This window comes from Cervus canadensis, chromosome 1, assembly GCF_019320065.1.
Source record: "Cervus canadensis isolate Bull #8, Minnesota chromosome 1, ASM1932006v1, whole genome shotgun sequence".
In the NCBI taxonomy this organism is placed as follows: domain Eukaryota; kingdom Metazoa; phylum Chordata; class Mammalia; order Artiodactyla; family Cervidae; genus Cervus; species Cervus canadensis.
In genome coordinates this window covers 1,820,264-1,832,746 of record NC_057386.1, presented here as the reverse complement: position 1 = coordinate 1,832,746, position 12,483 = coordinate 1,820,264, and the positions used below count along the sequence as shown (strand labels likewise).

Sequence of the window (12,483 nt, the reverse complement as noted above, 5' to 3'; positions counted from 1 at the left end):
TAAGTTGTTGTTCAGTCCCTAAGTCGTGACCAACTCTTTGCAACCCCATGGACTACAGCACGCCAGGCTTCCCTGTCCTTCACCATCTCCAGGAGTTTGCTTATATTCATGTCCATCGAGTCAGTGATGCCATCCAACCATCTCATCCTCTGTCGTCCCCTTCTCCTCCTGCCCTCAATCTTTCCCAGCATCAGGGTCTTTTCCAATGAGTCAGCTCTTCGCATCAGGTGGCCCAAGTATTGGAGCTTCAGCATCAGTCCTTCCAATGAATATTCAGGGCTGATTTCCTTTAGGATGGACTGGTTTGATCTCCTTGCTGTCCAAGAGTTTAAATATAAATTTGTATTTAGATAGCATTTACCTTAGGTGACAGTAATATTTCTATTTTCAGACCCTGTGTATAATTGGCTATGTCTCATCTCTTGTTTTCTTGACATATGTGATTTCATTCATTTTTCGCCATGGGAGGAAAAATAGTGGCATTTGGTCATTTTTCTTCTTAATTGTAAGTATGCATATGGTGCACGTTATTTTATTTTTAAACTATTTTTAATAATTCTGAGAATATATATTTTAATCTTTGTAGTAAGCATGGTGGTAAATTAATATTGCTTTCAGAATGTTATACTTTGATGAAACTATGCTCTTTTTATTTTAGGTCACCCTCTTCTCCATTGTTGCTAATTATCTGAACGAACACGCATTTCTAGGACTGTTTCTCTGCACCATATTGATACCACCCTTCACGCTAATTGGCGTTCTACTCATTTTTTCTGAGGTGAGTAATTTCACGTCTGTTCTGGGATCATGAAAAGCGCTGCCTTTGGAGAAAACCCTGGATATGATACAATGTAAGTAGAGCCCTCAGCCCGGCAGGTTTGTGCCTGCCTTCAGAAGATCGCTCACTTCCCACAGGCGGGGGTCGCAGCCTCCTTCTGGAGGAAGCCCCGCCACGCTTTACCCAGGTCAGAGGCAAAGGCAGAGGGTAGGGTTTGACAGTTCTCTTGGCCACCCTCACGCTGGGGGTGAAGGACCTACTGGGAGGTGGCAGAGACGCCCTTTCTCTATTCATTCCGGACACATGAGGTTTAAGGTTCCTAAGAGACATGCAGTGGGAAATGGCAAGTGGTCAGTGAGTGAGCTCAAAACTAAAGCTGAACCCCTGAGATTCACACGCTTAGGGGTGTGTTTAAAGCCGCAGGACTAGGTCGTGTAACCTACAGAGTGAGCGTTGTTAGATTGAAAAGAAGACGAAGCATTTTTGCTTTGAGCTACAAACTTTAAAGATTGGGAAGAAGAGGACTCCACGAACCACTTTAAGAAGAAGCCTGTGAGGGAGGAGGAAAAAAGGAGGAAATTTGTGCACCAGACTCTCATCTCTGAAACCCACCCCCCCCCCCGAACACTCAGGGTATCAGTAACTAAGGATGTGAGTCAGATGGCAGCAAAGCATGTTTCAAAAAGGATGGAGGGGTTCATCTAATGAGTGGTCTAGAAAGATGACAGTTGAGAAGAAACTGCTGAGCTGGACCACATTAGAGTCCCTGGCGACGTTCACAAGACAGGTTTCAGTGGAAGCGTGGACACAAAAGCTTAGAAGGAGCGAGCTTGGTACAGAATGTAGAGTGAAGAGCTCGTGAGGTGGTTATAGACACATAGGTCTAAGAGCTTTGCTGAAAAGGGTACCAGCGAGATGGAAGAGTGGGTGAGTGAGCACAGATTTAGGTTTAAGGAGGGAGATACTGTGCTGATGTGACAGAAATTTTAGATGAAAGAAAGATGGAGTACCTCGGAAGCCAAGTCCTTGAAGATCTGGGAGAAGATGGCATACAGAGCCCAAGCCGCCGGGGGTGGGAGGGGGTCCCGTCACTAAAGCTGGAATATTCCAGACGCAGATGGAGAGGATGGACCTGTGGACCTGGGGGAGCGGTGGTGGGGAGAGAAGGGTGGAGTGAATTGTGAGTGGCTTTGACACAGACACGCCGCCTCTTGTAGGGCAGAGAGCCGGCGGGAAGCTGCCGGAGCGCAGGGAGGCCGGCTGAGCGCCCGTGATGACCCGGGGGGTGCGGTGGGGACGGGGGACGTTCAAGAGGGAGGGGATGTGTGCATATCCGTACAGCTGACTCACTCCACTGGACGGCAGAAACCAACACACCATTGCAAAGAGATTATACTGACCTTTGCCCTGTCCAATTTTACAAAAAGATGCCACAGGGGAAAAAAGGTCATGCCCAGAGCATATGGAAACTGAAATATTCTCCTTTCTTAGGGAGAAAGGGTAAATTATCATCTGAGTGAAGTGAAGGGAGGTCTTGGGACTTTGAGGGTGGAAGAAAAGATGTGAAAAATTATTTCAGAGGGCAGGTCAGCAGAATGGACACAGTGTTAGAGGACCACCCCCCCACCCCACTTCCCAAGTGAAGTCAGCAGAGTGAAGTTTCTGTCATCTCATCTGCTTCTCTTGTGTAACTCAGGAGAAGTGGAGAGTCAGCTTTGACCAGGGTTAGGGTTTTGCCAGATGAGTTGATGAAGCAAAGGGTCAGGGACAGAGTTTCTGTGTAAAGAGGGGTCGTGACAATGGACCGTGGCGTCTAAGCTCGGGAATGAGGAAGGGGAGGAGGCGAGGGGGGTCTGTGGACAGGGGAGTGGTGGGTGGAGGGTCACCAACTCCAAATTATAGAGAAAGGATGCTCAGAATAAAATCAGTGGCAGACAGGGCAGAGACCAGAGAGCCTGAAGTCGACTTTGGATATGATACAGTCCTTGGATGTGAGCAAGATGACGTCAGGATCCGGGCAGGTCATCCGATAGGAAAACAATCATCTTAGATGGCGGATGGCTGTGCTGGTTAGAGGTTTACTCTGTCTGGTCTGTTAGTCGCTCAGTGGTGCCCGAATCTTTGCAACCGCATGGACTGCAGCCCATCAGGCTCCTCTGTCCATGGGATTTTCCAGGCAAGGATACTGGAGTGGGTTGCCATTTCCTACATCGGATTAAAGATGCTCAGAAAAGAAGTCTTGGGAAATACAACTTGAGAAACAAAACAGGTCCTGTGCCCCTCAATCACAAAAGAGCTGGGAGGCCTTTTAAATAGCGCTGAGGAAAACCACGCCTTTGAGTGTGTGCAGGGGAAACCCCGGTGAAGAACTTTGTCCTCTGGCTGAGGGTCGGTCACAGGTGCTCTCCAGAGCAGGGGGAGCAGGTGACGAGCAGCGCGCTGGTTCCAGGGCAGAGGTGTGAAGAGAAAGGCAGGTGGGGGGCGGGGGAGGGTTGTCTCCAGGCACGTCTTGCCCTTGGCTTCAGTGGGTCCCACCAGCACCACCCAGGCTTCCACTGGCAGAGCAGTCCTGCTCACTCATGCACAGATGCATCTGAGCTACAGCCAAACTCAGGTTAGCAGGTAGGTCGCGAAGTGACCTTGGAAGCAAGAAGGGCGCATGGTTAGGAACTGACTCTTAACCTGATGCAGAAGACGACTCACGTAGAATGCAGGCGAGTCATTTAATGGGCATCATTCTTCGTGGGAAGAGATTCACACACGGATCAAGTTGCATCTAAATACCCCTTTTTCCTCATTTCACAGATTTCTCCTGACTCTGTGGATTACCTGGGGCCTTCAGAACAGCAGGTTGCATTTCTGACATTGCTAATCGTAAGAAGACGCTTTCATTTAAATGTTCTTGCCTGAGGGGACAGCTTTGCATGCTCTGTGTTAAAGGAACAGTTTTAATTCGGACACTTCAGTTTTAATTCCTCACTTCCGGCATCTGACCCCTAGTTGATACTCATCATCTGACACTGAGTGGGAAGCCCGAACTCCCAATGGTGTGGGTAGTGCTAGCATCAACTCATTACTATTTCTTTTTTTAAAATGATTTTATTTATTTAAAAATAAACAGAGAAGCCTGCATGGGCTCTCTCTGGCTGCAGAGAGCGGGGCCACGCTCTGGCTGTGCCGCGTGGCCCCTCACTGCCCCGGCTTCTCCTGTGGCGGGGCACGGGCTCAGGGCGCAGGACCCAGTCGCTGTGGCTCCTGGGCTCAGTCGCCCTGTGGCACCTGGGATCTCCCCAAGTCAGGGATCGAGCCCGTGTCCCCCGCACTGGCCAGCAGATTCTTCACCACCGAGTCACCGGGGAAGCCCAGCTTACGGCTATTTCTGTCATGATTCCTCTTACTTACAGTAACACAAACTGGGAGAGCGTCACCAAATGTTAAATATATTGCCTTTCAATCTTGTGAAAATGTTACCAAATCCTTAACAACCTTGCACATGATCAAACTCCTTAAATCAGTTCCAATATGGAAGTTGCTTTTATACTGATGCTAACTGTGATTGTCTTTTTCTCCCCAGCCTTATCTTCATTTCTTCATTTTCCTCTTTATCTTACGATGTCTGGAAATGAAATTTAGGAAGAAATCAATGAGAAAGGATCCTGTGTTCAGGTTAAGAAAATTCAAATAATATTTCATGTCTTACTTTAATACTCACTGTTTAAAGACATTTTAATATGTCCAATTAATTGCATAAAAAGTCTGTGTAGAATTGTTTTGAAGGGACTGTGTAGAGTTGTTGCTCACTCGCTCAGTCGTGTCCGACCTTCGTGACCCCACGGACTGCAGCACACCAGGCTTCCCTGTCCATCACCAACTCCTGGGCACGTCTATATAAGCAGCTGAAGTATAGGCATCCAGGAAGGAGGGGTAGCTGAGCGAGAGGATGAAAGTTGGAATAAACACCGCCTTCCTGTAGATTTGAGAAGGCAGCTGGAACAAACTTGGAGGCATGTGTTGCAGGATCATGAAAAATTAAACTGAAGCTCAGTACTGGAGGGTTTTGGGTAGAGAAGCTTAGGGAGGGTTTTGAAAGTTACACAATGAAAAGTGAAGACAGATGTGCTTTGAAAGCATTGCCTTACTCAGAACAGGAATCAAGCTCAAGTCCAGCTTACGCGAGCAGAGCAGGAGATGACAGCTCTGCTTTAGGACATCGGCTGTCAGCAGAAGTCGGAGAGAGAGACAGGCAGCAGCCGTAACCAGTGGTTTGGGGCGATGATGGAGGGAATTCGGTTGGTAGCAGTCGGAAAAGAGTAATTCTGACACACAGGTCATGCCTCCGATTATAAGCATTTTGGTCCACTGTGGCAACAAAGCCTTCAGAATTCTGAAATGTCTGTGCCAAAATTACAGTTCCTAGGTTCCTTTCACATGCAACCCTGCCTCAAAATCCTTTTCCAGGGAAGTGTGTACCAGTTTATTATTTAAAAAGAAGTTATGACCGATAACGAGTATTATGCTCAGGCAAAAAGCCAGGATGATGTGAAAGTAGCGTCACTGATGGGATTGAGGCTGTTTGAAAGGGGAACGGGGTCGACTAGAAGCTTAGAGATTCTGCTGTGCATTCTCTGCCAGCTGAGCCACAAGGGAAGCCCCACAGCTACTCAATCTGTCCAAATGATTGATCGCAGTACATGCAAAATTCACCATTTTGGGTACGCGTTTTTCAGCTGGAAACCTGTTAGATTCGCACTGTTTTGCTTTTAGAATTTCACCAAGGAGCAGTGCTGTTTTTCCAAACCCAGAGAAACCCGAAGGAGAGGATGAAGACGTCCAGATGGAAAGAAGGAGAACAGCAGACGCCGTGGCCGCCCCGGACTCAGAGGAGGTAGAGCCGTGAAATCACGCATCAGACACTTGACTCTGTCCGGGCAAGGGGGCCAGTGTGCGGTCTTACTTTTCCAAACACGCTTGAGGTTCTTTAGTTCTTACACATGGAGCCCATCATTTGACTTCTGTGACTGTGCAGTGCCCACAAAGATGAGAGAACCAAGGAAACACACACACACTGACTTGTCCATTCCTTTTTCAGTCATAGTTTTGGCAAATAAAGCCAGTCATCACAAAACCAAAGTGAGACTTTGTAAGTTTTCTAAACGGAGTAAAGTTTGCTGCAAGCAGTTCAGGGAGAGAGTTCATCTGAGCTGTGTGTGTCTTTGTGTGCCCGGCTGTGTCTGTTTGTGTGTTTGTGTGTATTTGTGTGCCTGGATGTATCTGTGTGCCTGTGTGTGTGTGTGTGTGTGTGTGTGTGTCTATGAGTGTGTGTACGTGAACACACATCTTCACAGACCTATTGGTTGGGTGGATGTTTCTATTCCAGCTTACAGAGGAAGAGCAAGCAGGAATCATATGATACAGTACAGATGTCTCTTCCCTGAAGGAATGTATTAGACTGGGGGAGTTTGCTGGAAAATGGCAGTTTCTAGGGGGAAGGGCTGGTCTGACTCGGGGTATTGAGCAGGAGAGATCTGGGCCCAGAGAGGAGGGGACACGCGCTCGTTTCACGGTGAAAATGAAGCCCCATCGGACTTCTTGCTTTTCCAGAAACCCGCCATCGTGGCCAGCTGTCTGCGGAAGGAGTATGCAGGCAGAAAGAAAAACTGTTTTGCCAAGGGGAAGAAGAAAGTAGCCACCAGAAATGTCTCTTTCTGCGTGAAAAAAGGTGGGAACCAGTCGCTATGCTGGCAGAGCCGTCTTGACCCGTGACCGTGAGGTCTCCTGAAGGGCCTGGGAGGGTCTGAATCCGGGGCCGTCTGCAGATGAACCCGGAGGCAGCCAGCCCTCCTCCACAGGCCCCGGCCGAGCCAGCCCGTGGAAAATCTCAGCTGTAATTACAATGGTGTTTTCTTTGCGTAGGAAGACAGTTCTGTTCAATTCAAACAGACACACGGAAAAGAGGAACGGTAAGGACAATGACCAAAAAAGGAGGCGGTCCTTCTATTAAGAAGGATGGGCTTATTTTCTAAGTAATATAATTAATTTCACAACAGGGATTAGTTCCCAGGAAGGAACCTCCTGGGGTACCACAGTGCATCCATCCTCACAAATAGCATGTTTTGTAGCGTGTTGGTTAAATGCAAAAAAAAATGCACTTCAGATTCCAGCTCAACCTCAGATTGGCTGCAAGACCTTCATCATTTTGTTCTCCATTCTCTTTGCATCTCCGTTTCCTTGCCTGCAAAATGAAGCTAGTGACAACACTTAGGTGTGCGTGTGAAGAATAAGTGAACTAATGCCTATAGTTTGACACACGGTGAACCATGAAACAGTATTTGTGTTACTTTTATTATAATAATTTGCAGGTATAATCCTGAATGTACCTGTTTCTTTCAGGTGAAGTTTTAGGGCTCTTGGGACACAACGGAGCAGGTAAAAGCACAACCATCAAGATGATAACTGGAGAGACGAGACCAACCTCAGGACAGGTGAGTAAACACATGGAAATATTCTTATCAATGCTGCCTAGAAGAAATATTTTCCAGTGACCATAGATGCCAATCTTAAAAATATGTATCTGGTCCTTTCTTATTAATCAATGTGATTTATGCATTGAATGAAGAGGATTAATGAAAAATGTCTCCCCTTAATTCCAAAAATAGTTAGGCACTGAAGCCTATGTGTTATCTATACTATGCCTTTTACTGAGTGAAAAATAGACACATTCACGGGAAACATTTGGAAAAGTAAAGCTAAACATTAGCTTTGTTCATGGTCAAAAGTCTATTTTTTTTTTTTAAGTTCTGTATCCTGAGAACTTGTTGAATTGAATTGCCAAGATCCAGGATTTATTCAGAAAATAGAGATCTTAAATTAGTGAAAAATTGTCCAAATTCCAAAGCAAAAAACCACAATAGTATATGAATACAATGGGGTGCTATGTCGGGGCCAAGTTGTGTAAAGTGATGGACAGAGGATTGAAATATTACAATTTTGTCTTTTTCGTTTTTTTTTTTTTTTTTAGTATGCCTTTATTTAGCTGCAATGGGTCTTAGTTGCAGCATTGAACTGGGATTCAGGGACTGAACCTGAAGTTATAGGGCTCAATCCCAGGTTCAGGGACTGAACCTGGGCCCCCGCGTTAGGAGCACAGAGTCTTAGCCGCCCGGCCACCAGGGAAATCCCACAGTATGCACATTTGAAGGGGAGATGCTATTGACACGGGTCAGAAGGTGAAGGCCAGAGGGCGTGCTCACCACGAGAAGCTGATGGCGCCCTTGGCTTCCCTTCCCCTCTCACTCCATGGCAGCCAGAGTGGTCCTTAAAAAATTGCAGAAGCGCTCATGCCATTACCCTGCTTATGACCCCGCAGCTGGAGTGCGTCCAGAACCTTCACAGTGGCCGCAGAAGGCCCTGCAGCATCTGGGCTCCGGTGATGACTCTGGCTCCCACCAGCCTTCGGTGGTCTTCCCACTGTGAGGCCTTCGGGCGTGCTCTCCCGGGGGCTGGAGGGCTCCGCCCTCGGCTCCTCACGTGTCTGCTCATCTCGGTCTCGTCACTGAAAATCCACGTCCCCAGAGGCCTCTCCCAGTGACCCTCGGGGCTGACAGCGTTACTGCCCCGAAAGCGGTCAGCAGGCGCGGCGATCCACTCACGTGTCTGCTGCTGAACTCTCCGTTTCTCTGTCTAGACTGAAAGCTCTGTGAGGCCAGGTTAGCGAGGGCTCTGCTCCTCTGTCCTGGGCAGAGACGAGACAGCCCCAAGGTCACGGGCTTGCCGTCCAAGGGCAGGCCCCAGTTCCCACTCCCGGCTCTACCTCGGACGGCCTCCTTCATGGGTCTAACAGACGACGCTTGTTTGTTTCCTCATGTGTGAAACATGACTATCCAGCTAACGCCCGAGTCAGGTAGGGTTTTTCTGAGGCCAAAATAATTTGAAACACAGAAAACGTAAGCACTGGTACACATACCTGTTATTATTATTATATGGCACAGTATCTGGCTCATAAAAAAAATAAATGCATGTATTTATTGATTCCTATGTGCCAGACTAGTGCTGAGAGGTTTCCATTTGCCTTAGTTCAGGATTTCTCAGGTTTGGCCCCTGGGACCATGTTGGGGTTTGCAGGGGGTGGGGGGGTAGGATGCTTGTTTTCGTTGTTTATCTTCTCTTTTTTTGAACTTAATAAATACCTTTTTATTTCACATTGCCCATTAACAACGTTGTGATGGTTTCAGTGGACAGCAAAGGGACTCAGCCACACACACACACATGTGTCCGTGCTCCCCAAACTCCCCTCCTGTCCAGGCTGCCTCAGAACCTGAGCAGGGTTCCCTGTGCTGCTCAGGAGGACCTTGCTGGTCCCCATTTTAAATACAGCTGTGTGCACGTGTCCATCCCAGCTCCCTAATTGTCCCTGCCCCCATCCCATCCCCCGGCCACCCTAAGTGTTTTTCTGCATCTGTTTATCAGTTCAGTCACTCAGTCGTGTCTGACTCTTTGCGACCCCATGAATCGCAACATGCCAGGCCTCCCTGTCCATCACCAACTCCCGGAGTTTACTCAGACTCATTTCCATCAGGTCATGACGCCATCCAACCATCTCATCCTCTGTCGTCCCCTTCTCCTCCTGCCCCCAACCCCTCCCAGCATCAGGGTCTTTTTCCAATGAGTCAGTTTTTTGCCTCAGGTGGCCAAAGTGTTGGAGTTTCAGCTTCAGCCTCAGTCCTTCCAATGAACACTCAGGACTGATCTCCTTTAGGATGGACTGGTTGGAGCTCCTTGCAGTCCAAGGGACTCTCAAGAGTCTTCTCCAACAACCACAGTTCAAAAGCATCAATCTTCGTGGCTCAGCTTTCTTTATAGTCCAACTCTCACATCCATACATGACCACTGGAAAAACCATAGCCTTGACTAGACGGACCTTTGTTGGCAAAGTAATGTCTCTGCTTTTTAATATGTTGTCTAGATTGGTCATAGATTTTCTTCTGAGGAGCAAGCATCTTTTAATTTCATGGCTGCAGTCACCATCTGCAGTGGTGTTGGAGCTTAAAAAAATAGTCTGTCACTGTTTCCATTGTTTCCCCATCTATTTGCTGTGAAGTGATGGGACCGGATGCCATGATCTTAGTTTTCTGAATGTTGAGCTTTAAGCCAACTTTTCCACTCTGCTCTTTCACTTTCATCAAGAGGTTCTTGAGTTCTTCGCTTTCTGCCATAAGGGTGGTGTCATCTGCATATCTGAGGTTTCTGTTTTTAAATAAGTTCATTTGTATCATTTCTTTTTAGATTCTACACATAATGTCACAGGATATTTCTCCTCTGTTTTACTTCACTCAGTATGACATTTCTAAGTCCATCCCTGTGTTTTTTAAGCTTTTTGTTCCATGTTGGTGCATTAGTTGATCCACAGTGTGACCCCAGTGTCATTCTGACCAGATCATTCTTATTATGAAGGGCTGTCCTGTGCATGGAGGGATGTTTAGCAGCATCCTTGGCCTCAAGCCACTAGATTCTCAATCAGGACAACACAAGTGTCTCCATATGGGCCAGAAGTCCCCTGGCAGGAAGGCTGGAAAAAACTAGCTTATTTAATCTTCACGATATACTTGTGAAATGTCCCATAAGTGTAACGATTTTAACTTTGGAAAAACAGAATCTTCAGCAAATACCTCTTCCTATGGGTGTTTGGATCAGTAAATGAAGAAGGCAAGCATTGGACAGCTAGGCTTACCAGGTGGCTCAGTGGTAAAGAGTCTGCCAGCCAATGCGGGAGACAGACTCGGGTTGGCTCCCTGGATCGGGAAGATCCCCTGGAGGAGGATATGGCAACCCACTCCAGTATCCTTGCCTGGGAAATGCCATGGACAGAGGAGCCTGGAGAGCTACAGTCCATGGGGTCGCAAAGAGTCAGACACGACTTAGCGGCTAAACAACAACAGTTGGACGACCAAATAAGCGACCTTGAATTCTTTCACGCACTTGGTAACCAAGTCCAAACTGTGATAGAGAGTCTGTCCTGTGAGAGTGTGGAGCGTCTGCCTTTCCGTTTTCAGTCGTCTTTTCCCCAGAGCTGGTGATCACCCACTTACTTCTGGACTCGGGCACCACGTGTGCGGGCGGACACCACTGAAATAACCCCCGGCGCCGGCACCCGTGGTTCTGGAGGGAATGTGAGAACGCCCTTGTCTCTGCAGGTGCTGCTCGCGGGGGGCAGCGGAGGGGCGCCCCTGGGGTTCCTGGGGTACTGTCCCCAGGAGAGCGCGCTGTGGCCCAGCCTGACGGTGAGGGAGCACCTCGAGGTGTCGGCCGCCGTGAAAGGGCTGCGGAGGGCGGACGCCGCAGCCGCTATTGCCAGGTGCGTGGGGGGGCTCACCTGCTCTCACCGGGGCTGAGACCCCGTCACACAGAAGGAGGCGGGCGGTGCTGACAGCTCCGAGCTCGCTGAGCGTCTGGACCCCAGTTCAGTGCTTTCACCCGCTTTAAGCCTGGAGAGGAAAAGGCTATGCGTTACTATTTCTTAATTGATGTACAGTTGACTTACAATACAGTGTTAGTTTCAGGTGTACGACAAAGTGATTCAGTCATATTGTTTTTTCAGATTCTTTTTCATCATAGGCTATTACAAGGTATTGAGTACAGCCCCCTGTGTTATATAGCAAATCCTTGTTGCATATCTATTTTATGTATAGTAGTTTGTTAAACCCAAAGTCCGCATTTATCCCGCCCCTCTCCCCTTTCCCCTGTGGTAACCATAAGTTTTTCTCTGTGTCTGTGACCCTATTTCTATTTTCTATATAGAATCATTTGTATTATATTTTTAGATTCTACATGTAAGTGATATCATATACTATTTGCCTTTGTCTGACTTACTTCACACTAACTTCACGATGTATAATATTCTCTAGATCTATCTACATTGCTGGAAGTGACAATATTTCATGCTTTTTTATGGCTGAGTAATCTTCCATTGCTTATGTGTACCACATCTTCTTAAACCAGTTGACCACTGATGGACATTTAGGTCGCTTCCATGTCCTGGCTACTGTAAATAGAGCCGCCGTGAACACTGGGGTGCGTGTATGGTTTCAGATTTAGAGTTTTCGTCTTTTCTGGATGTCTGCCCTCTTGGGGGACTGCAGGACCTTTGCAGGATCATATAGGATGAGACACTCACTGTTCTCAGTACAGAGAGAAGTCACTGCAAGTATGAGTCTGGCTGCCAAGAAGGGTTCATAAAACACCCTAGGTGGTTTCAATTTTAGGATCACTCTGAGCCTCGTTTAAACTCTCTGCCGTAGCATCTGTCTGACTTGCTGGTTCTCCCCCGCGCATCCCCCGCCCCGAGCAGGGCGCTGTGGGTTTGACTCCCCCTGCCTCCCACAGGCTGGCGGACGCGCTGAAGCTGCAGGACCAGATGGCGCTCCCCGCCAAGGCCTTACCCGAAGGGGCGAAGAGAAAGGTAGGGCGGGGCGGGGCCGGGCTCCCCCGCGCGCCCCCGGCCGGTACGGGGTGGGGGGACCCTGCCCCGCGCGCCCCCGGCCGGTACGGGGGTGCCCCCTGCCCCGCGCGCCCCCGGCCGGTACGGGGGTGCCCCCTGCCCCGCGCGCCCCCGGCCGGTACGGGGTGGGGGGACCCTGCCCCGCGCGCCCCCGGCCGGTACGGGGTGGGGGGACCCTGCCCCGCGCGCCCCCGGCCGGTACGGGGTGGGG

The 12,483-nt window shown here is 48.7% G+C and overlaps 1 protein-coding gene across 3 annotated transcripts in view; it reads left to right on the top strand.

Annotated features, from left to right (window-relative positions):
* The window catches only part of LOC122427794 (ATP-binding cassette sub-family A member 9-like), a 63,379-nt gene that overhangs the window by 36,221 nt on the left and 14,675 nt on the right, over positions 1-12,483 (top strand). For all 3 annotated transcript variants that reach the window (XM_043447580.1, XM_043447557.1, XM_043447532.1), the window contains exons 25-33: positions 392-505; positions 659-778; positions 3,584-3,652; positions 4,353-4,444; positions 5,543-5,663; positions 6,380-6,497; positions 7,169-7,260; positions 10,969-11,129; positions 12,158-12,233. In XM_043447580.1, the coding sequence (XP_043303515.1) occupies positions 392-505; positions 659-778; positions 3,584-3,652; positions 4,353-4,444; positions 5,543-5,663; positions 6,380-6,497; positions 7,169-7,260; positions 10,969-11,129; positions 12,158-12,233 (963 nt within the window). The remainder of the gene's footprint in view (positions 1-391; positions 506-658; positions 779-3,583; positions 3,653-4,352; positions 4,445-5,542; positions 5,664-6,379; positions 6,498-7,168; positions 7,261-10,968; positions 11,130-12,157; positions 12,234-12,483) is intronic.